The following is a 23,831-nucleotide window of genomic DNA, read 5'->3' as shown; positions in this document are numbered from 1 at the left end:
ACTGACCATGGAATTAAATGAATTAAATTAAATTGATAATATCACTTTTAAATAGTAAATACAAATTAAAAGGAAACCCTAGTCATTCAGTGATAATCACGGTACAGACATTTGCAGAGTGGATCAATCAATAACCAATTGTTGGAGGAGGAATAGCATCCAAAACCCTACTGCTGCTACCTCCAATAATCGTAAACATGGTCATTTTATTGATAATAATTTATACTTCTTTTATTTTTTTAAGAGGAACACCGTAAATGAGAACTAAAATAGGGAAGTGAAACAGAGAAATCATCAACCAATCACTAATATTTTATTTGAATAGCCCATATTCACAAATGACAATTTCTGTCATATAGAGCTTAACAAGGTACAACACCCTCTGTTCGTAACCCTGAACAGGAGCAAGGAAAAACTACCAAAAACGGACAGAAGTGCAAAAGATGCTGCATGTATCAGAGAACATCAACATTACAGTATTTATAACATTGATTAGAAGAATGTCAATGTTTAAAGTATTTATACGTAAGAAAATGTCTGATGGAGATGGATGGAGTGTATAGACTACAGCCTTTATGAATGGGCCATATAGTCTACAGTAAATCGTAGATAATCACAAACCACAGACATGTACAGAGGTAATGTTCAAAATGTACATTTTAAAACCTCGGCTATGTTTAGGCACAGTGAAACGGAAATTTAACAATTTATTCACATTGAATTGACACATATGGATGCTACATAGTTTGTCAGAATGACTTATTATGGTGCTTGCTGTGGCAGATAATACAATGTATTAACATAGATATACAAACAAACAGTTAAACCTATAGTTTAAACCTAGAATTTTGGCAAGACCCACAGCTGCAGTCAATCTCCATTTTTTCTATGGTGCTAAAAAAACAACAACTGGAGGAGGTAATTTTGAAATTCCACACATGACAATATGTTGTAAGAGATTGTCATACTCCGGGCAACCCTTAACACACACGTTGCCTTTCACTTCCTTCCTTACAGCTCTCACTCTTATCCATTGCCTTACATCCTCTGGCTCTCTGACGTTGTGTGCCGCAGCATCAAATCACCTTCTCTATTCTTTTCTCTCTTGACCTTCTGGAGCACTCTCTGCTGAGAACAAACTCCGCATATGCTCCAGCTTCATCGAGTCCACACTGCTCAGACTGTGCAGGTTTATTATCTCCCTCAGCTTTCTTCTGAATTCCTTGGAGGCAAAGTAGTAGATGAACGGATCGAGGCAGCTATTCAGGCAGCTGAAACAGAGAGACAGTTTGTAAGCCATGTACAGGGACTTGTTGTAGAAGATTCTCATCACAGCGTGACTCAACAGGAGGAAGTTGTTGGGTGCGAAGCAGAGGGTGAAGACCAGGAGAACCATGGTGGTCAGGCGTATCGCTCTCTTTTTCTGGGCCGTCTTGGAATCCTTGGCCAGTTTGAGGATGACACTGATGTAGCAGAAAGTTGTGATACAGAAAGGGAAAAGGAAGAGGCTGAAGATGCTGAAGATGAAGGCCGCCCAGGCCAACGAGGACGGGAGCATGTCTTTCTTCAGCACGTCGAAGCACGTGGTGATCCCCAGTTCAGGAATTTCGTAAGTCAGGTCAGTGGTCATCATTGGCCACAGAAAACTCAGGACCAAAGCCCACATGAGGAAGCAACCAATGACAGCAATTGACTTCCTCTCCCTGGTCTGTCTGAACAGCATGGGCCTAACAATGCCCAGGTAGCGGTCGATGCTGATGGCCATCATGGTCAGGATAGAACAGTACATATTGGTGTAGAAGACGATGGTCAGGACACTGTGGGTGGATACGTAGAAGAAGAGTGTTTGATTCATGCATGCATTGGATCTTCACTAAATTACACACACTTATATATATCAGTTCCCTATCATTCCCCGATGCATAATGACAATCAAGATCCATGTTCAGAAAAATGTCCAATCTTGCAATGTTAAAGAAAGTGAAAAAAATATCCTGCATCTACCCCCTGATCTGGATCTGCACCAAAATTGAACAGGTTCTTCCCCGACACATAAAGATGAAACAATAACATAAATAAAAATTACACCCTGTGAGTTTTTTAGTTATTAAGTCTATTTCTTGGCTGGGACCAGTAAATTCCCAGAGTCCTCTCATCTCTGTGGGTTTTTTGGGCAACCAGAGAAGAAGCAAGCAGTCATTGGACCTGTTTGAGGAATAGTCCAACAATCAACCCTCCCATAGAAACCACAACTTTTCATTTTCCCTTCAGCTTTTTTCCCTTTCATCCGATGGGTTGTAGACATACTCTGTGTTTTTTTCTGTTGAAGGAAACCCTCTCTCAGTGTTTCAACATTGTCCTGCTGTTATGAAGAATACCTGCACATATTGGTCCCCATATTCCAGTTGTATCCTTGGAGCAGGTAGGTGATCTGAAACGGCAGCGCAGCGCCGAGGGCCAAGTCAGTGAGGGTGAGATTGATCATGAAGATGATGGAGGGAGTCTTGGGCCAGGTACGGAAGAGGAGGAGCCACATGGACAGACCATTTCCCACCAGGTTCACAGCAGTGACGACCATATACAAAACAGAAATGATGATGCTGGTGTTCCCACTCTGAAACAGGGACAGGGTGGCGTTGTCTAACTTGGTGCTGCTGGAGTTTCCCGTCATGACTGGATCGGAACGGCCTCAAATTACCTGAGGGTTCACCTGGAAAAGTGGACATTGAGAGATATCGTGCACATCTTGATTTTGAGCAGATCATGTGATTGTGTGTTAAATTGTGTAAATGAAAAGGTACAACAGAAAATCTGATATCACAGGCTGCACCACCTCAGAGGAAACTAATCTGGACCTAATCTAAGTTTATTCGTGCCTCTGAATTGAATCTTTTGTGCCAGAGTACAAATCTGATTGATGGCAGTTGAAAAAACCTGCTTCAGCAAGATCACTCTGTGTTGTTCACGTGCGAGCCACCAAGTGTTGGGTGGAGTATTCACACAGGAAAGAGATTCACTCCATCTGTGGTGGAGTGCCAACTGCAGTTCTGGGTATCTTGTGCTCTACAACATGCAAAACACATGTTTTTTAGGGGGGGGGGGTTTGCTTATGAGATGGCTATCACTTCCAATACAGACTTGTAAACACCTTCTCTCACACTTGGCAGACAGGGTGAGGTGGGAGGGTCACCACAAACCAGAGATTGGGTCAACAGATGTTTTGAGGGGAAGTATACCATTACTGCAATAATCAGTACAGAAGTAGAGACGGTTATCACCTACTACAACATATCAGGAAACATAAAGTATTGCTATAATAAAAATCAGTTTACAGAGTTCTTTGGGTAACAATGGGTAAGTTATTTCACTCCTTTTAACCCTAGAACACTAACGTACAACTAGTTACACCATCACTAACGTCGGGTACATTTTACCCGATATAATATACCTGTTAAAAAATATAAAAAATACTGAAGCTACCCAAGGACCCATGCCACTCAGACAGCAGCAACACAATGAAAATCCCATGTTCACACTCGATCGGGTAAAAAACACCTGATTTTAGTGTTCTAGGGTTGAAGAATATAAATCTAAGTAATCTTCCCTCCAGCCATGTTGTGTCTACACGCTTGAATCTACATCAGGATTTTAGTTATTTCGGTTTATGTGTTAAAAAAGAAGACAGATAATTCTGAGAATATAACTTTTCAGCCACTGAAGTCATTAAGAGATGTCATGTTGACCGGTGTTTTTAGTCACAAGTTAGGCATAATTACACAAAAAATAATAGTACAAAATGAAAGTATTAATCTACTGATTAATACTTTCCAATCCAAGTTAATATAAATACATGTGGTTATCATCTCTCCAGGTACACTGCCAATAAAAGTTGAGAACTCACCTCTATGACGGCGGCAAACAGCAACGGCTCTCGGGCGTCAGTTACAGATGGGATACAGATACTGTGACTGTTGGAGAAACTTCACATGAACTTGTTGCCAGAAAGAGAGGAAATGGACCATGTGACTTCATCCTACCAACGGTAGTAAAGCCACACATCAGATTCTGTCTTGAGGTTTCTCTTGTGAAATGCACATGTGTATGACTCCTCCAGTCCAACCAGCTTTTCTTATTCTGGCACCATGTGGTTCATTGTTTAAATCTGCCATCTCTACTCAGATTTACCTGTAAATGATGAGTGAACTAAAGGAAGGAAAGGAAACTGCAATACACCCACACAAACGTACATTATGATAGTGTTGTTTTTAAGTGATGTGAAAAAATGTCAACTGTATTGTCAGGAGATTTACAGGATGCACTGTAGCTTGCTTCCTGTTGATTATGATAGTTCATATGATAGAACCCTGAGCAAAAAAAAAAAATCTGTGAAAACTGAGGGCACCAACAAATCACATAAACCGTGCCCTCAAATATAAATTTTAAGAGAAATGAAAGACTGTGGAAAGAATTGCCTGCAGCCACTAAATTTCTTATGAACAGTCACTGACTCATATTTGTAATTCATAAACGTACTCCAGGCAGTGCTGCTGACAAATGCTGCCTCACCCAAACTGTCAGAGCTACTGCAATGACTGACAAACTGTTTAGCCTCTTACAACAGTAGAAGAGCTTTATTTTCTAACATTGTTAGGAGAAAAACATGATACAAGAGGTATGATAGACAAATGTCAGGCCATATGCAAAAACAATAAAAGCCTTGTTAACTGTTATTAAATTAGTTTATCAATATTTTTGCATTTAATTGACAGAATTAATAGAAAACCATGCAAAAGCATAAAAAAGTCATTGTTTCCACTTCTATGATCCTCAATCCTCAATTTGATTTCCAATAAATGTTTCATAGAAATGTAGAGAACGTGTTCTTCATGGCTCATGTACAAAGCTGACACAACAAATTGTTGTTTATGGTGAATGACACCTGATTAGAATAAGACTGACCCACTGTAGTAAGACAAAGAGAAAGCAAAATTTAAAGTGGTAAAATATGTCGACATTGTCCTCTTAATAAATAATAACTCTTCCTCTCAGTGATTCACCTTTGCACACAGAATTTCTGTTCACTTATCTACATCCATCCTCTGTAAGTTCCACTTACATTATATTTCATTTTTAATAAATAACATCATCATAAAGAACCAGTTTCAGGAGACTGTACAAAGATTGGGTGACAGGTTGTGTTACAGGGGGATGGGATCGTGATCATTCACCAGCAAACTGTTGATGGACACCGTGTGAACAGGATCAAAAACAGGATGAACACTGGACCACATGTAACAAGGTGTGATGAAGGTTTGATGAAACAGGAAACTAGCGAAGATCAAAACGACAGAATCCAGTCAAATGCTGTGCCGTCACACATGACTACTATTGTATTGTGAACCTTTCTCACAGCGTTTTTGAAACTGTGTGTTCAAAAGATTTAACATAAAAATGTTTGCGTTCCAGTAAAATAAAAACATGGAGCAACATTCAAACTCATCTTTACTACAACAAACACTGTTGAAAATGACCGTTTGCTTTTTAAGTGCTTTCTCCCCCAATCAAACCTTTCAGCATCAACTGAACAGCTGAATAACGGACTTCCCTCTGAACGTCCAGGCCGCTCACTGGTCATCTTTGCTTTTCTCCAGCCCCTTCTCCAGCCCGGTGGCCGTACTGACGACCTCGAAGCACTGATCGGGCCCGGGTTCAGGCGAGGGGCCCACGGGCATGCAGTCGTAGCCTTTGCACCCGGAGCTCATGCGCTTGCGGTTGCGAGCGCCCGGCTGATAGAGCTGCATGGCGGGTCGGTCCTGCAGAGAGAAAAGAGAGCAGGGACATGGGAGAGACAGGCACTGCAGCATTTGACATATTCCTACTGGTTTCTTGAGACAAAGCTCAAGAGCAAGGTGTCCGAATAGAAGCTAAAGCAATCCGTCGTCACCCCGCCCCCCCACGCCCACCTCATGCTCACCTTCTCGCTCACCTTGTTTCGGAGGCGTTCCTTCCGATTACCCTCATCCCTATCCTCCTTCCCTAGCTTGTCCACGCCATCTGGACAGTAAGAGAAACCATGATGGTGCCCCTCTTTCTTGGCCCGATCTTGGCAGTAGCCCTTCCCCCACTTGGTCTCATCTTTGCGGCGCATAAATTTGTCAAACTCGTAGTGATGCCGCTGTCGTTTCCTCTCGTCATCTTTCCCTCGATGGTCTTTGTCTCGCTGCCGGCGTCCGTGCTGCTGCTGCTCTCTCTGCTCCTTGTCGCTCTCAGGCTGACCTCTAGTGGCGAGAGGGGAGATCGCATAGACAACACACAAAGCTGTTATGACAACTCTTGGTATCTGTGTACAGTATGGTCTATGGTCTATATAACATACAGACCTAATGTTGACTTTTAAAACTATTTTGTGTGTTTGATAGTTAGCAGGTGTAGGGAAAAACTGCTGGACAGATTTCAACGAAACTGGGTCAGTGAGGAACCCATAAAGAATTGGATTTTCCCGCCACTTTTTTTAACATCTTCAGGAAGTTGGTATCGATGAGTGTCTGTTACTTTAATATTACCATAGCTGTTTATGAATCTACTGTCCACTGTAATAGAAACATGGTGGTTGTCCTTACTTTTCTTTGGGTTCCTTTGACTTCATTTGTCCTCCAGCTTTCTCCCATTTCCCCCTGTCTGTTTCCCCGGTGTCACTCTTGTCTTTCATTCTGTCTGAATCCACATCGTCGTCTCTGTCACTCTTCTTCAGGAGCTGAATGTTGAGATAACACAGGGAAAGCTCCATAACTATATCTGCTTGTGCACCGTTCAAACAGCCAGTATTCAGCAAACAAGCCAGAATGGACAAGATCTCTGAAGATGAGTTACCTTGATTTTTATGTCTTTATCGGACAACTTCTTCTGCTTGTCTGCCTCTTTTCGTTTACGTCTCTCCTCCTCTCGCCGCTTTCTCTTCTCCTCCTCCCTTTGCCGTTTCTTTTCGAGCTCTCTTCTCCTTCTCTCCTCTCTCTTCTCCTCTCTTATTCTCTGTATGATAAAGCAATACGAAAAAAATTACAAAACTTTCAAAGCAATTTGCAAGTCATTTCTTTCATTTACTTTGTTTTCTTACCTGTTTCTCAATTTTCTTATTCTTGATGTACTCTAGCAGAGGCGTTGTCCGCTTGGCTGAAACCAAAGAAATGGAGTGAAAATTGCAGAATGAAATTGTGTCACAGGACAATAATCATCTGTGCATATGATTCTGTACCTATGAGCTCTCTGGTCTTGGCCTCTATCTCTCCCAGCAGAGTCTCAGGGTTGGCCATAGACTTCTCCTCATCACAGGAGTAATTCTCCAAGAACCGCTTGTATTCTGGATCTGAGAGGGTTTCAGGGCCAACATGAAGATAAATTACCACAAAACATATCAGATCACTCATGCCAACTTTTGAGTTTCTTGAGGGAACAAGAAGTTTACATGCTAAGTAGCACATCTAGAGTAAGTCAGGAGAGATCCTCAGGATTTCAATACCTTCTTCAATGCTTCCAGCTTTGGTATCTTTCTTTTTCAGTTTCTTCTTGGAAATCTTCTGGAAGGGGGCAAACTCCACGACCGCAGGAAACTCCTGGCCTGAGTAAATATTGATACAAAAAGGCAGCTCATCATTTAACAGACCACAACGGGAAGCGCTCAAATCTAGTAAAATAAACTAGTATTTAGTTTAGCACAAGAAAGTTACACTGTTTGCCAACCTTCATGGCAGCATACTGGCCACAAAAAACAAAACTACCTTTGTTGTCAATGAAGACATAGCCATCAAATCGGTCTCTGAACAGCAGGATATCTTCAGGAATTTTGAAATTGATATATGCTCTGGAGAACAGATGAGGATAGAGACTATGGGGAGAGAGAGAAAGGCAGCAAATGAGAAATCATCAACATTTTCATAGAAAGACAAGGGCAACAGATTTAGCATCTTAAAGTTACAAAGGTTATCGTACCTTTGATCAGCTGGGAAGAACTCAAAATAGTCGTAGGATGGCAGCGGACTGAGCTGTTCCTCTAGTTGATCTTTTGACAGGTTGGGTGGGAGCCTTCGAATCACCACCTGCAACGAACCATTTCAATATATTTCTCTGTATGACATTTCTATAAGGAGGATACTTTTGGCCTTTCTGTTCTTGACACGTTGTCTTTTCCACATATAACTGAGTTTCTGATTAGAGAATGACATGTGCTCTATGGTGAATGATTACTTGTATACATCTACTGAGATACACAGCCTGCAAGAAATCTTTTCATTTTCTGTGTCTCTAGGGGGAACCAGAAAAGTCCCTAAGTAACAGTAACCCTGTTAAAAGACACCTATAATTGGATCCTACACTGGTCTCCTTCAGTTTCTTCCATTCCCTATCAATTAACTTTCCTACCAGGGTCAGTGTACACTCACACTGTGCAGGCAAACATTGTCCAATCATTTTGACCAGTACTGGAGTCTCAAAGTTTTCAACAGCACCAAATATAACAGGCTGGAATTTAGGGGATGGTGAGTAAAACCATGCACAACATATCAAAACTGATGGAACGATTAAAGGCAACATTTCATTCAGCTCAGAAAAGGATTGAATCGAGCTGAGACGGATATTAAACGGTCCGACAATGTGTAATAATACACATTTAAAATCTTAAAGCTACTAAGGGAAAATATGAGGGCCAAATTATATGTTATGGTCCTAAACAGAATAATATATAACTTTAAAATGCACAAAGGCTAAATGAATATTTACAGACATCGCTTTGGGATCTATTTACTAGAAATATTGATATTCATTTGATATTACTTAATTGAATTAGAGCTTACGGTATTACTCACAAATACATAACACTTTGACTACTCTTTAAACACTTGGGGAAATTAATATATGTGGTTCTATAATTGTACTAAGGACAAGGCTGGGCATATTATGGTGATAATCTCTTGCTGTTTACTGCATTATTGTGGAACATCAACAGTAAATGTCATTATTTTCAGAATAAATCAACCGATACATTAAAACAGTGTCAGACAGAAACGTGAGAAACGAGCTGTAGTGAGTTTCTACTGCCGCTGTCCGTGGTGCTGAAGTAATCCCACCTCCCTCCAGGCCTCCTCCATGTCTGTTTTCCATAATAACAGAAAGCACTCGGCTCCGTACCTTCGTGAACACCTCCTTCTTCTCCTCCTTCTGCCTGTTGCCCCCGGCACAGTTCTCCTGGTCCCTCGGGATGTCTCTGAAATGGATCTCCACCACACTTTTGTCCTTGCCCACCGTCATCTGGTCCTTTTCAGACCGCATCTCTCTCCATCTCCTTCTCCGAGCCCGTGTTGTCACTGTGTTATCGCGAGAATACATGTGATATCGCGAGAAGATCCGCGAGAAGCCCTGCTATGAACTGAGTGTGTGGATATGTAAGATACGATAATAAAAGATAAGATGAGATAAGATAAGACTTTATTGTAACAGAACAATATGAGAATGAAAGTATACAGAAAAAATAAAAACACAGTAAAATAAATTAAGTCCAAACTAAAAGTGAAGATAAAATCAAGTGAAAGTACAAATGTGTTGTTAATGAAAGAAAATTAAGTGTAAAGAGAGAAGGTACTAAGTAAGTAAAATGGCAGTAACTCGAAATATGATGATAAAGGAGAAGGTGGGATATTGCACATTATATATGTTGCATGTTTTATCAAATTAATAAAACAATAAAAAGAAAAACGTGCATGAGTTAATGTTGTTAGTAGGTGCTCTCCACCTTGTTCTTTTGAATTGGACCTTTGTCGTTTATAATTTAAGTATATATACATTTGTATTTAGAAATAAATAAATACAAATATAATTGTATTGTTATCACAGCCCATCTTGCAGGACACATGTAATTTACACAAGGGATTTATTAGAAAAATGTAGGAGTCAAAAGTACCATATACTTATCAGAATTGTTTTGGAATAGAAAATTTATAGCACAAAAGTAGAAACAGTCATAATCCTTTAATGTATAAATTCAGCCAGGTCACTTTACGATATCATCATTGGGATATTGGAGTTGCTCCTCAGATGTATTTGCAGCCATTAGAAAAATAATCAAATGCTCCATGTGTCCTGAAAGGTGTCCATGCTGCTGATGGTTCTTCTTCACACATCTTCACCAAACGCTAAGAACGCTTCGTGCTGCTCGTATCCGCAGGGCACGAGGAGCTCACTGACCGGCCATGGACGTCTCTGTAGGGGACTGAGGAGCAGACGGAAACCTGAGTGACCCACACTGAGCCTAGAGGGCTGCCCACTGCGGTTTGTCCTCGGTAGATCCGTTTGCTCACCGCAGAGGAAAGTTTGCCTGCCGCCGCTGCTCTCCACACACAGCCGGGGTCTCTCTGGGGTGGACACGGAGCTCCTCAGGCTGGTGGCGAAGGTGGAGCATGTGTCCAGGTCCCGACAGACCCGGTCCTGGGTGTAAATTACGCCGACTTGGATGGAGTGCAGCCCATTCTCTGCTAGAACGAATGTCAGGGAAGAAAATGAATAAACGCTGGAGCTGATGGAGAGGATGTGATTCACTCCTCCCATGAGACCAGGATCATAACATCTGGGCTCCATCCAGTCCATCACTCAGACAGCTGCCCTTCAAATTAAAAGCCCAACAGGCGCAAGGTCTTACACCATGTACTGTCGTTGACAGGGCTAATTTATTTTATTACTCTATGTATACTATATGTGTTAAGAAGGGAAGTTCAGAATGATATCTAACAATATAAAGTACAATTTGACAATGAAATAATATAATGATAACGAAAAATATTCTAAACTTTAAAATATTTACTTCATACAATTGATTTTGCTATAGGAAGAATGACAAACTCCAAATCAATCAAGAACTCTATATTAAAATAATTACCAAAAAAAACAGAACTTTCTTTAAGATAAATGCATGGTTTATTGTAGGAATTAACAAGAAATGTTTTCTGCAAAACTGCTTGAATGCAGCTGGCTCTTTATTGAAGGTGAAAATCCACAGGTTAAGCAACACGCAGGCTCCTGCCACAGGCAGTAATAAGGGACTACAGTCTTTTAGTTGTGACATGAGATGAGCGGCGCTTTGCTCAGTTCAACATCATCTTCAGGCTTAACCCAAGGTTCAGTGCTAAACCAAGAACTCAACCTCTGAACCAAAGTCGGCGTTAATTCCCCCTTTAAAGTGCATTCTTGTAGAACGAATATGATGTACAGCAAGTTGCTGTATAAAAAAAAAATGAATCCTCACATTTACTCATGTCCATATTGTTTTTGAGTTCTATGTTTTGACACATACAGAAACGTCTAATGCACTAGAGGGGGGTCCGCAGGAAATCTTCGGCAGAGGACAGGTGCCGACATCTTGGTTTGGATGCTGCTCTTGGGTCTGAATACCTGTACCGATGACAGTTCCACCTCCTGACAGGATGACATCACGTGCTAGTGTCTGATAAGGTGTCTAACATGACGTCACTCTCATACATGTCACACTCCAGGGTGAGAGAAAGTCGAAGAGGTGTCTCCAGCATCATCTTGTCCTGATTTGAGAGCGGCGTCTCCAAAGATGTGATGCTGGTATCTTCCTGTCTCGGCGTGGCCAGAGCATCACCGGGCTCTGATGTGTTCATTATCTTCATCAGCGCTGGAGTGTTCAAGCTGCCTCGCACTTTGTCATTTATGTCTGTGCCTATGTGGAAACAAATGACATGAGTTATTGCCAATGAGCTGCTTGTTTTCAGTAGGCGAACAAAATCAGGGTTATCTGTTGTGGTATCTAGCCCCACGGACAGTTTCTGGAACAGATAGGATTTGGAACCAATGTCTTAGATCTCTGCGGCTACGCTCCTTAACACTCCACTTATGTGGTACTCGTGGAAACAAAGGCAAAGGAAAATGTCTTAGTAACAAAAGATTTTTTCAAAAGTAAACTCTAGTGAAACTGGAGCAGAGCTGCATCATACCTATATAGGCATCTGTGTCCCCGATGTACATCTCTATACAGTGACCGAGCATCGTCACAGAGAAAGTGTCGTCCCTTTTCAGTCCTAGTGCCTGTCAAACAAACAAAGAAATACAACATTACGATTTTAAAAGTTAAACATACTTGTTGAGGAGAAGAAAATCAAGTGGACATGTTTGTTTAATTAATGATTAAAAAAACTGAATTTTCTTATCATAAAAACATCATGGTTTTGATGTTACAAAACAATTGTATTATATCTTATGCTATTTCCTTATTTCCCCAGTTCAATGTTCTACTCTGAGCTCTGATTCCCATGGTTACTCATGCTCCAGCTTGTACTGTCAGAAGAAGTCATCATCTCTCCCCTTAAAACCTGAAGGAAAAGAGACTTTACTGTGTGAAAGTAGTCGATAGCGCTCTCGAAGTCGCCCATGAGGCTGTGTACGTATCCTATGGCAGCGTAGGTGGAGGCGTGCTGAGGGATTAACACCAGTGCTTGACGGTGGTACTCCAGAGCCTGGTTGTACTTCCTGCAGAAACACAGTCAATGTCAATGGATTAAAGAGGATTTCAAACAAAGCAGATGTGTGAAGACATGAAACAACACAGATATTATCATGGAGTGTATTGAAAGACTTAGGTTATTAACTTCTTCATGACTGTGTGTGAAACGAGAACCAACAGATCTGATTTATTTGAAACCGCGTCATCTTTCTGCAGAGCAGCAGCACTAGCAGTTACCGAGCTACTGCTACAGCAAGTGCAATTAAGAAAAAAATGTTTTTTGGGAGGAAATTAATAGTACAAGTGCAATTTTTCTTAGATTTATTTATATTTTTAGAATATAAATTTTTAGGTGGGTCAAATTATGCTCCCATTGTTTTAAAGGAGGCTGATAAGTAGGTTTGTGTGAATCTAGTGACAGAATTTGAGTGAAGAAACCTGACTAGAAACAATAACATTTGTGTTTTTTATTCCCGCAAAAAAGATGCTATAAAGAGCCCATGCACACTCTGCAACTCAGACATGCCTTTAAAATAAACATTTGATTGCATACGATAGAGAAATTGTTATAATGGCCAATAGCGGCTTTTAATATGTTGAAAGTATTTTTCAGTTCTAAGAATATGAAAAACATATGGAAATCTTTTACAATTTGTTCCTTCAGCAATTGATCAATGACGCATCGAACCGCTTCAAGGCGTATTCATCATGTATGGATGAATCCTCCTTGCATATTGAACTACTCAAACCTTTCAAAACACATTGTGCAAGCACCTTACATTCACTGAGTGGATGCTATGCTAATTGAAGAAATTCTCAATAAGGACCCTACATATGCAGATAGACTGCAAAAGAACAAGTGAGCATATCTCTGAAATTACTTTGAAGGAAAAAGATGGATAGAAAAGGAAGGAGCAAACCAAGAGGAAAAAACACTTTCAATCATTCACTCCTTATATAGTCCTCAATATTTTACTGCTTTTATACATGCTTTCTCAAAAATGCTCGAAAATATAGCATCAAAATCAAGCCACCCTCGAACTGGGGGCTATCCAACATCATTTTTTCAAATGGAAAACTGCACAATCAAAGGAGGCTCAATACTCACTTCAGTTTCCGACACACATGACCTAAGTTGTTTAGCAAAGGCTCCCATTTGTCCACTGTGACCTTAAATATGAAATAACAAAAAACACTTTAATAAATTACAGAGATATGCTTATGATTACAGCCACTGCAGTATTGTTTATAGCTTATGTTTATAGGTGTGTGTGTGTATGTTATGATAAAAAAAATTCTGCAAGACAGCTTCTGCAGCAGGTTTTAATGCATCTGTGTGTCATGGACAGATTTTATCCCCACAACTGCATCATAACCGTGCAACTTGTACAGTCACGACACTTTACAGGTGTGTAGCTGAGATCAAAATTAAGATATGTGAGGTCTGACCCACTAGTCTCACATAATAATGAAGCAAAAATATCGATGGAGGCCATGGCTGTTGTGATACCATCCCAAGGTGCTCACTTTTTTCCAAACATGCATTTCAATGATACCATAACAATTAAATAAATGGACGGTTACCTCATTCCCTATGGCTTTGATTTTCTCCATTGCGTCAAGGAAAAGCCGCTCTGCAGTCTTCCAGCTAAAACAGTAGATACATGAATCATTTGTTAAAGTGTTTTTATTTCACATAGTGTACAATCTGTGTACCCTCAATCTGTGAGTGCTCATTTTATTAACTGTTTTTAGAATGACAGTCCTTATATTTATGTAAATACATATTTTCCTTGAAGTGTTAGTGCCAAGACACTTTAATCTACAGAAAGACATTTAATTAATGTAAATGACATTTACTTTAATGTGCGAGGTGATGCTCAGACTACTATTCTGCAGAAGAATAGCTGCAGTCATTTAATGAGCCCGCTGTTTTAGCGACAGACAAAATAAACAGTAGCAGACTGGGCTGCACAACCCCCCCCCCCCCCCCCCCCCCCACCCCAACACACTTAAATCAAGCTTGATTGAATCAATAAATTCAATCAAGCTATTTTTCATTCAGAAATTACATTGTGTACACCAGCTGTGCATGCAGGTCAAATTTAAAAGAGACTTCTGAGCCGGTTACAACATTTATTGCAAACATCACCTCTGTTCCAACATTTGTTTGTGCTGCCAATAAAATGTTTACAACTTCTGTCAAACTGCAAGTGTACATGAATTGTGTGTGTGTGTGTGGCTTTTTGACTCACTCTCCATTTTGAAATGCGACCACTGCCACCTCGTGTATGACGAAAGGGTCTTCTGGGGCGATGCTAAGGGCCTGGCTGAAGAAACGCTCTGCAAGCTTGGAGTTGTTGGTCAGGCCGTACTCCAGACCAATGTAGAGCATGGGTAAGTGACACCTGAGTGGGAAAGAGCAGGAGACATCACAACCAAAGCTTATCTAACTTTATGCTTTAAAAACACTGCAGAAAAAAATGTGAGATTAAAACCCTTAAACATTAATGTTAGCCTATTTTTTTTTATATTGTTTAAAAAAATTACATTGGACCACTAATAACCGAAACAAATGATAACTGTATACTGTTGCTGTGGAAAAATCAGGGTAAAGAGATCTGACATGTAAAAAAAAATTGGAAAATTATCCGAACATTTCCAGAATAACTTTCATTTTAGCTGTTTTATTAGACGAACATTAACCTTAGGGAAAGGCTAAATTCATGGCGGGGGAACGTTTTTGGCAGCCAGCTCTGTTCCATCATAAAAAGTAAATGCTGTTATATTTCTGCCTGTCAATGTTTAATGTGCCAAACATTGAGTACAAAATTAACCTGTCAAAACACAATTTGTGAGCTGGTGAGTGTGGAAATATGTCGTTTTATTGAAGACAGCCTGTGACTCCAAAATCTACATATAAGCGTTAAAAAACAACTAGTGTAACTGGAGGACATTATTGAAATTGTATTTTCTCAGGCTAAATTCTGTGCCCTGTGTTACTTGTTTATTTGTCTTGTGTTATTTGCCAAATAACAATATTTTTGTATTTTTTATATCAAAATCCATCTTGTTTGTCTTCCTGTAAAACAGTTTCAACGGTCCGATGATTCCTCCTGCACTGTTGTATTTACTAAAATTGCATCCAGTAGCAATGCTTTCAAACTTTATTAACTCTCTCGATATGATCAATAAATACATCAGTTACTGAGGGTTTCGGCGAGGACAACAGAATCGTCAGTTGTGACTTTACTTTGTTGAGTTAATGTCCAACCTGGCGCAGGGGCTTAACACACATTCAGCAGAATTGTCCACTGTAAGTATCAATCAATATCTGTGACATTTCCCTCTACAGATTTATGCATTTATTGTAAATATGTAGAATCAATGAGCACTCTCACATCCGTTTCACTGCTTCTTTTAGATGCACTGTTCTCTACTGAAGTTTCATTTGTTTATGAGGGCTGAGACACGTTTCACATAAAACCTCACTGAAGAAAGCTCTAAAAAGACTCACATTTTGACAGGTTTATGGAAGTAGGAACTCCAGGACGTGTCAATCATGCACCTACCCTTTCATCAGCTGAGCAGCAGTAAAGTAGGCAGCCATGGCTTGATCATGCTCGCTCTCCACTGCAAATGAATGACCATAGGCAATCCATGCAGGGCCATACGTTCTCTCCAGGGTGGTGGCTTTGCTACAGGAGATATTCAATATCCAATACGTGTAAATTAACCAAAATGTATGACCATAATCATACTAAATTTTGACCATACCAATGCATACCTAAGGTATCGCCTTGCGTGTTCGTTTTTATGGCCAACCATGAGATAGTAGCACCCAACAGCAAACCAGGACACCTGATAAAATGTAGTGTTTGGTTATAATAAAATTGAGAATTAATCTTAATGGGATAAAGTGATAAAACTGCGGCACTTACTGGGTTGTTGGGATACAAATCTACAAGTTTATGTGAGAGGTAGAACAACTCTGGAAGTAAAGAAAAACACAAAAAAATGTTAAACAGAGCAGAACAAACACGTTTAACCATCGGTGTGATGAGCAAAAACAAAACAAAAAGAATTGTGTGGCTGGTTGATTTTACCATTTGCTTTTCCAAGCTCCACCAGAGTTCCTATATGGACTGGTAAACAGTTGGCATGGAATGGGTCTTTAACCATCACCCTGAAATACAAAAAGAAACAGAGTTGCATTTCATTCAATTTGATTAAGTTTGAAAAAATATCTATATACATATTGACGTAAACAAGATACGAGCTACCTTGTAGAACCAGTTCTAGTCACACAAAAATTATGACTATAATGTCACATTTCAATAGTCGGACTATTTAGTGAAGTAAGTGAAGTATGACTTGTTGGTTAAGCTGTAAAGTAAAGTAAGCAACATCTTGTCTACACAGCTGAAAATTATCTTAATCATGTGATGTTAGAATATGATCTTTATATATTGGATGCAAGCAATTCTTTTCTTAATCATACGCATAACTGACAAATAAAATTAGACACCTACATTGATGTAAGTTTGTAGCACATCTTGAAATCACAGTTATAATAATGCCTCTCTGCGAGAGACACCACTACATCCAAGTTGTCCTGGAGACCATTGACCATATCTGGCACCACCAAATCACTGGGCTTGTTATACTGCAGAGAGAAGAAGGAGAGGGTGTGTGTTTGCATTAACGTGTTGAAAAGGTGGTGCATTTAGTTTAGTGGGATATGAGAGAGCAAGGTCACAAAGGTTACACATTTAAGTCAGTAGGAGAAAAACAGGCAAGAATAACATTAATATACATTTAAATCAATATGAATTGCATACAAATGAACCCTCGAGCTTGGTAACACTGGAGAGGATTATTTAGTTGCTAGCTCTCTCTGCTCAAATTAAAAGGAGGATTGAGGAATTGACTCAAAACAAAAATCTATGCCTGTGTTCAACGTAATAAAATATTGTGTCACAAAGGGCAACAATACATGTCACCCCTGTGATTTTAAAACAATTTTAACAACCAATGGAGCAAATATGAAGAATTATAAATGTCAGGCAACATAGCTAACATGCAAGTTAGTGTCACTTCATTCATTTCCCTCAGATTTGTTAACAATGATAAAATAGCAGTGTCCATATACTTAAGTTAAATGGTATATGCAATAGATAATATGTTGAGGAATCAAGCAGAGCTCCCCTACCTTCTTTAACTTATTCTCAAAAAGGAAGTGTAACAGCTCCTCCTCTTCCGCTGTGCACTGTTGACTCAGAGGAAGTGAGTCGAGGAAGTCTTTCTCTGTTGTAAGATGAAAAACATGTTCGACATAGTTTGCTGGTATACAACTGAAATGGTAAATATAAGGTATTTAAAGTAAAGTAAAGATCAGCGCACATAATCGGCACAGATCAGCCTCACCTTCCTGCGCAGTCAACATGTGGTGGGACGTTAAAAGGTCAAAGGCTTCAAAGCAGTACACATCCATTTTTAAGGCCTCTTTGTAGCTGGAGGTGGCCAGAGGTCGGTTGTCCATGGCATCATAGATCTTACCCCGCAGGAGGCTGATGGAGCTATTGATCTGAAATATTTCAAAGAGGAGTGATGTGCTTTTATCTGTTTTGGGGAGATTTAGTACCACCAAAGCAACATAGTAGAATAATGTTGATGACAGTATTTAAGCTGTTCAATATATTTCAGTATTTCAATGGCAGCCAGACTTACAGAGGCAGGGGACATGTCCCAATCCTTCGCTGACTCTGGCATCCCGCTGTCCTCCTTCAAACTTCTGTCCAGCAGCTTCTTACTAGCTGGCTCCTCCGCGTCCAGAATATCCAAGGCTTGTTGGAATTCTTTGGCAGCGTACTGAAAAAAAAAAAGAGAAAAATAATGATATATGACAGGCTTCTTTCGACAATACACTGCAACTAATAAACGCGTGGAAGAGGCGATGCAGTAGTGACACTTGTCATATACTCACATGGCATCTGGCAGCAAGGTACTGACAAGCTCCGTACAACTGTGTGAGAGAAAACAAGTGTTGTTTCAAACCGGGGACAGACATTACATAATCCATCACATTGTAATTAAATCCCCCGCTCATCTCTTTGCACAAACCAAACCCTCACACTTAACCTGTCATTAGTACACTGCATTGAGTGCATTGTCTTTTCTTCTGCTGTGTATGCATCACTGGAGCAGCAATTTGGATTTCCACCACAAACCAGGCTTTTCTCATTACCTTGTCAAGCTTTCGTGAGCGGAGAGCATGGGAGGCTCTGTGGTACTGTGAGGTCAAGTAAAGGCACTGAGCTAGCCAGTAGATGTCCTGGGGATCCTCTGTATAACAAACACAGGGGCAGATCCGTCAGTCTCTGGCGTTACAGAGTCACGATCGACCAGCCACACATCAACACTGCAGCAATGAAATCTGGCATCAACACAGGGGAAACTAAATCTATTTTCAGTGGCCATGACATTCTACATAACAACCCAGAGAATGGAGGCTTCAATAATACAACACCAGCCCTGCTAGCATTAGCTTTTCAACTTTAAGTGACAGGTTGGTTACTAGCCATCATACCAGCTAGTAATACACAGCATTGCAGTCACTCACCGTGGGAGAGAGACGCTATCTTGTCGGCCCAGAACAGAGCACTTTGATACTGTTGCTGGAAACACACGAACAACCAGAGGAAAGAGTCACCACATTGAGTTGATTTGAGACAGTTAGTCGTCACTAACGCCAGGTTCGCTCGCAAGCTAGCATTAGCCAGCTAACACAGAAACTCGTAAATAACGTATTATTCTTACCTGGTCGACGTACTGACGCACCCGCTTCCGAAGTCTGTCGAGATTCATGTTGTGTTTTTAAAAGCTGACACCCTGACTATAACAACCGTGTCATTCTTAGCAGAGAGCGGTGAACACGGACAGTGCTAGCTCGTTAGCAGCGGAAAATCAAATCCGCGGCTTCTTTCTGCGCCGGGTGTTCTGCCAAACTGTGCCGGAGGGAAACTGGTCGTGGAGAAACGTTCCGCGTTGACCAAAATATATTTGTCATTGTCGCCCAATGTTGGTCAAGCTGCAAAACAAACGTACAGATATACATGTGTACACATATTTGGATTTTTACTTAACGATTCAGTTTGTACGATTTAGTTGAAAGGGATCTATTGGCAGATATTAATATAAAATAATCCTAGTGATGTTCTCACTAGTGTTTAATCATCTAGATCAGGGGTCTTCAACGTTTTTCAGACCAAGGACTCCCGAACTGATGGAGAGATTGAGCAGGGACCCCCTAATATATATATGTGTGCATTGCTGCCTGAAAGATAACGTCTTGTGCCTCCATTAATCAGTTTGCTACAATATGATGGATTCATGTTAATGTATACTTAAAGACATTTAAATTTGTGGGAAAATAATTGGTTAAAACATTTTAACATTTTTTGTATAAAACATAGATACAAAATTCTCTAATCAACCAACAATTTCGCGATCCCCTGCAGTACCCCCGCGGACCCCCTTTTGAAGACCTCTGATCTAAATGATAAAACAAATTTCCCTGTAGAATGGAACCTCTATATTTACACACTTCATATTCACCCCAGGAGCCGCTCCTCTCTACGGAGGCCGCCATGTAATTCAGAAGAGCCCTAACAGGACAAACTTTTGAGTTACTATGACAACTCAAGCTTTTCTGACAACAGGTTCTCCTTTGCGTTTGGAAGGGGAGGGTGAGGTGAGGGGCATTTAGCTGCAACATGCAACTTCGCCACTAGATGTCACTAAATTCTACTAACTTGACCTTTTTCCTGTTTATTTGTTTTTGAAATACTTTACAACAGATTCATCTCAGTACACAGTCTACACAATCTACAAAACCAAACTGTGTATAAAGCCATATTTAATTTGCATGCACACTAAAAAATAGATTAAAGTCCCCTAAACATGCTTGATTTTTTTCATCTACATCCATGAATTGTTCTCTGAGAAATCAATGGAAATGAAGAAAATCCCAAAATGCTAATGAAAGCAAAAGAAATATGATTTAGATAAACACCAACATTCAAAAGTTTTTTCTCGACCCATTTGGCCTTCCACCAAGTTTCATGCTGATCAGTCCAGAAGAGAAAACACAATCCTTTTGGCACAAGTACATTTGGCCAAAAAGTTCTGAAGTTAAAATATAATTTTTCCAAATTTTTTACAGTGGTATATTTTTACTATACAAAACAATATAACTTCACTTCATGGTATTTCATCCTTCCTCTGTTTCAGGTGTGTCGGACATTTCAGATCCACCAGGAGCCAGGGGCCTTTCAACGGAGTGTGGTTGTTTATCTCTTGTAATTTCAAATTGCCTGAGAAGATCAGGGACTTTCAGGGTCAGGGTGTGTAGCTGTGTCCTGCTGGTTCTCTGTTCCTGTATCTTGTGTCTCGCTGGTTCCTGTTTTCATTTCACTTCCCCCCGATGTTGTTTTGGCCTTTGTGTTGTTGCTGGCAGGGCTGTGTGTGGTTGCATCTGTGCTTATCATTTGTCCTTTATCCCAGCCACTGCTCCCCTTGTCGGGTTTGTTTTGCCCCTGGTGATGACACAGAAAATGAAATCTTTATTATGGGGCAAGAAAAAAGGTCACAATACAGTTTAGGAGGCGATCTAATTCTCACAATTCATTATATATAGTGTAAAATGTATGGATTGTACTCAATAACCTTCTGCAGTTTTGCTCTTCCTCTGGGGTAATGTGCGATGCTGTCCATCAACTTGAGGGTTTTGAGCCAGTCATCATGCCAGCTCCTGACATTATAGTGAGGCCTGCACTGGCTCAGGCAGAACAGGATCATTTGATTCTCCTCGGTGATACGGAGCGACTCCAGCTGTCGCTTCTCTTTGCCAAGGCTACAATGAAGAGCAGAGACAGGCTGTACAACTGGGCTTTTCAACTATGTCTTGGCAAAACAACTTGAAATCCGTGTTTTCCACAACATGGATGGTTTAGCTGTGAAGCCCAAGGCTTAACTGACCTTTTCTTGTCGTAGTAATTTCTGCAGTCGACTCCTCCAGTCGTCCTCATGATGTGTGATATTCTTTCCATGAGCATGGTGTTTTCCTGCTGAATCCTCAGTGTCCTTTTCTCTTCAAGCTTCACGAGGTGATTAAAAAAGACAAACAATGCATTTACACTAGACGGACGATTTCATAATGTTACTATGATACCCGGAAATCAAAACTTTTGGTACTAAATTGTATCACTTTCTAAATTAAGGTCAGATACGATATTAATTGTGGTCATCATTTTTTATTTGATTCGTTGAAATGTCTTATTTTTCTAGTTTGGAACTTTACTGGATTGTTTCAATACTGTAACATCTGCTGCCATCGTATGGACATTAAGTAAACTGAGTGAAAAACATTAGCGAGAAAGAGGAACCTTTTGTTTCTTCAGCTTCAGATCCAGGTGACCATATGTCTTTGGTGGAGTTGTGTTTATTGTTGATTCAGCAGACTTTACCTTGGGAACAAAATAACAAAGCAAAAATCTGATAACACAAGTTTCCACAGGGTAGACAAAAATGCATTTGATTAGATTGTGGTCAAAACATTTAGTAACTGTGGTTAAACCAAAAGACGTGTTGCTCCTGACCTTCCGCTTGTGCAAATCATATGAAGCCTTGTCAAATTTTTGCTGAAGAAATTGGCTTCCAGTGGGAAATGGGGATGGATGTGCCAGATGCTGCATCTTAGTCCTGTAAAGAAAATATATATGACAAAGTTCCATAAAGCTCTCACCCCAACTAGAAACAGAAACACATGTATTTTTGTTGTATAGTGTAATGTTCTGTATAAGTGTTGTGAATGAATCATTGCTTTCTAATCCCAACCTTTGAGTGGATCTCTGACTCACCTTACAGCCGGTAGCTTCCCCTGGGGGTCTCAATGTCACAACTCCTCGTCTGCCCAGTGTGTTCATGCTCTAAAACCTCCAAGTCGACTGGGGCTATATGACGGCGGTCTGTTTTCTGCCAGTCATACAGGGTTGCCATGACAGCAGCTGCAGCGAGCGGAGATGAATGAATGGTTTCAAACGATGAGCTTGTGTAGCAAGTATAGAGAAATGCATTCAGGCATAGAGACAGGCTTATTAGTGAGGGAAGAGGGGGAGAGGCTACAGAATGAGCAGCAGCTCTGTAAGAATACCAATCGAGTTTAAAAATGTGTTTGTGCTGTTTTGAATTATATTATTCATGCCTGGATGGAAAACGAAAAAATACGAATAGCTGAACACTGACATTGGAGTTCAATTCATTCCGGCTGATTGTGGGAAAAAGAGGCCAAATGTAAACTTATTTACATGAATTGAGTTGAATCAATCAGGTGAAGTTACTATGGTTCCCTACTTGTTGCCTATACAGAGGATTACAGCCTCAGTAACGGTTACTTGGAAACTTAAATCAGGGCAACTTCAGTCAACACACTTGGGCAAGGCAAGGTAGTTTTATTCATGTTGAAGGAACTACGTAGACGAGTCCGCCACATGTGTGAGTTGCATTCAGGTGCTCATGGAAGGCTCTGAAATCTGTTGAAAGGCAGTGAGCAGCTGAACGGTGTTGCATTCAAGAACGACAGTATGATGTCATGGAGAGGATAATGTCTCAATGGATTATTGAGCCAGTCCCTAACGTAACATTGTTAACAAAAACTAAACACAACACAGAGACAAAATGAAAAGAAACCAATTTAAAAACAAAAGGCACATTAGATCAGAAAGTTATGCACTGAAAACCTGTTGGCATTAAACACGCTTTAAATGGATGCCTGACTATAAGGTGAAAAAAAGGAAGCATTGGATTATTTAAAGATTTTAAACTTTAGATTAAATTCAATACACAAAAGACACTTCATTTCAAACTATTCTGTGGCAAAGATGTGAAATATATTACTTTAAACATTTAACTTTCCCGCTTTAACTTCTGAAAAACTAAACACAACAGAGTGTTATGTCAAATATTTGTTGAATGAATCCCTGTGAAGTGAATTCATGAATGAAAATCTACATTACAACACTCCCCTCTACTGGCTCCAACAGGCTACGATTTTTTTTTAGGGAAACTGAGATTATTACTGTTATTACAACAAAATTATTGTAATTTATTAAATACCTTTTTAATTTTGAATTGTTTATAACAGAAAGTGACATACAAGAGAGACAAGAAACACAGATATATGTGCATAATGACAGACATAATATAATGCAATTAAGATTAAATGAAAGAATGAGATGCAATGTGTGTGTGTGTGTTTGTGTGTGTG

The 23,831-nt window shown here is 40.1% G+C and overlaps 4 protein-coding genes across 5 annotated transcripts; all 4 read right to left on the bottom strand.

Annotated features, from left to right (window-relative positions):
- Window positions 1–296: 296 nt before the first annotated feature.
- p2ry8 (P2Y receptor family member 8) lies at window positions 297–4,045 on the bottom strand. Its single transcript, XM_062403271.1, has 3 exons — window positions 3,902–4,045; window positions 2,379–2,710; window positions 297–1,817 (listed from the first exon to the last, which is right to left on the bottom strand). Exons 2-3 carry the CDS (start codon window positions 2,669–2,671, stop codon window positions 1,091–1,093), a joined length of 1,020 nt encoding a protein of 339 aa, XP_062259255.1. The 5' UTR covers window positions 2,672–2,710; window positions 3,902–4,045; the 3' UTR covers window positions 297–1,090.
- A 589-nt stretch (window positions 4,046–4,634) lies between these two features.
- Window positions 4,635–9,342, bottom strand: upf3a (UPF3A regulator of nonsense mediated mRNA decay). Of its 2 annotated transcripts, none has more exons than XM_062403269.1 (10): window positions 9,181–9,342; window positions 7,987–8,093; window positions 7,776–7,882; window positions 7,517–7,615; window positions 7,253–7,363; window positions 7,115–7,170; window positions 6,871–7,029; window positions 6,621–6,754; window positions 5,975–6,278; window positions 4,635–5,813 (listed from the first exon to the last, which is right to left on the bottom strand). In XM_062403269.1, exons 1-10 carry the CDS (start codon window positions 9,319–9,321, stop codon window positions 5,625–5,627), a joined length of 1,407 nt encoding a protein of 468 aa, XP_062259253.1. In that variant the 5' UTR covers window positions 9,322–9,342; the 3' UTR covers window positions 4,635–5,624. The 2 variants fall into 2 exon arrangements, with proteins under 2 accessions (XP_062259253.1, XP_062259254.1); XM_062403270.1 differs by having other exon boundaries at window positions 5,987–6,278.
- A 1,658-nt stretch (window positions 9,343–11,000) lies between these two features.
- Window positions 11,001–19,507, bottom strand: cdc16 (cell division cycle 16 homolog (S. cerevisiae)). Its single transcript, XM_062403195.1, has 18 exons — window positions 19,325–19,507; window positions 19,128–19,182; window positions 18,753–18,850; window positions 18,492–18,530; window positions 18,236–18,376; window positions 17,933–18,092; window positions 17,718–17,812; window positions 17,038–17,171; window positions 16,612–16,691; window positions 16,447–16,496; window positions 16,293–16,366; window positions 16,078–16,203; window positions 14,761–14,913; window positions 14,090–14,153; window positions 13,614–13,675; window positions 12,396–12,531; window positions 12,000–12,090; window positions 11,001–11,725 (listed from the first exon to the last, which is right to left on the bottom strand). Exons 1-18 carry the CDS (start codon window positions 19,370–19,372, stop codon window positions 11,472–11,474), a joined length of 1,860 nt encoding a protein of 619 aa, XP_062259179.1. The 5' UTR covers window positions 19,373–19,507; the 3' UTR covers window positions 11,001–11,471.
- Window positions 19,508–20,319: 812 nt separating this feature from the next.
- On the bottom strand, window positions 20,320–22,566 carry cfap97d2 (CFAP97 domain containing 2). Its single transcript, XM_062402954.1, has 6 exons — window positions 22,426–22,566; window positions 22,165–22,267; window positions 21,952–22,032; window positions 21,545–21,663; window positions 21,233–21,419; window positions 20,320–21,102 (listed from the first exon to the last, which is right to left on the bottom strand). The coding sequence occupies exons 2-6, from the start codon at window positions 22,258–22,260 to the stop codon at window positions 20,890–20,892; spliced, it is 696 nt and encodes a 231-aa protein (XP_062258938.1). The 5' UTR covers window positions 22,261–22,267; window positions 22,426–22,566; the 3' UTR covers window positions 20,320–20,889.
- Between the last annotated feature and the right edge of the window lie 1,265 nt (window positions 22,567–23,831).

This window comes from Platichthys flesus, chromosome 13 (assembly GCF_949316205.1).
Source record: "Platichthys flesus chromosome 13, fPlaFle2.1, whole genome shotgun sequence".
In the NCBI taxonomy this organism is placed as follows: Eukaryota; Metazoa; Chordata; class Actinopteri; order Pleuronectiformes; family Pleuronectidae; genus Platichthys; species Platichthys flesus.
The sequence above is the reverse complement of the archived record's forward strand: the minus strand, read 5'-3'. Positions and strand labels throughout refer to the sequence as shown.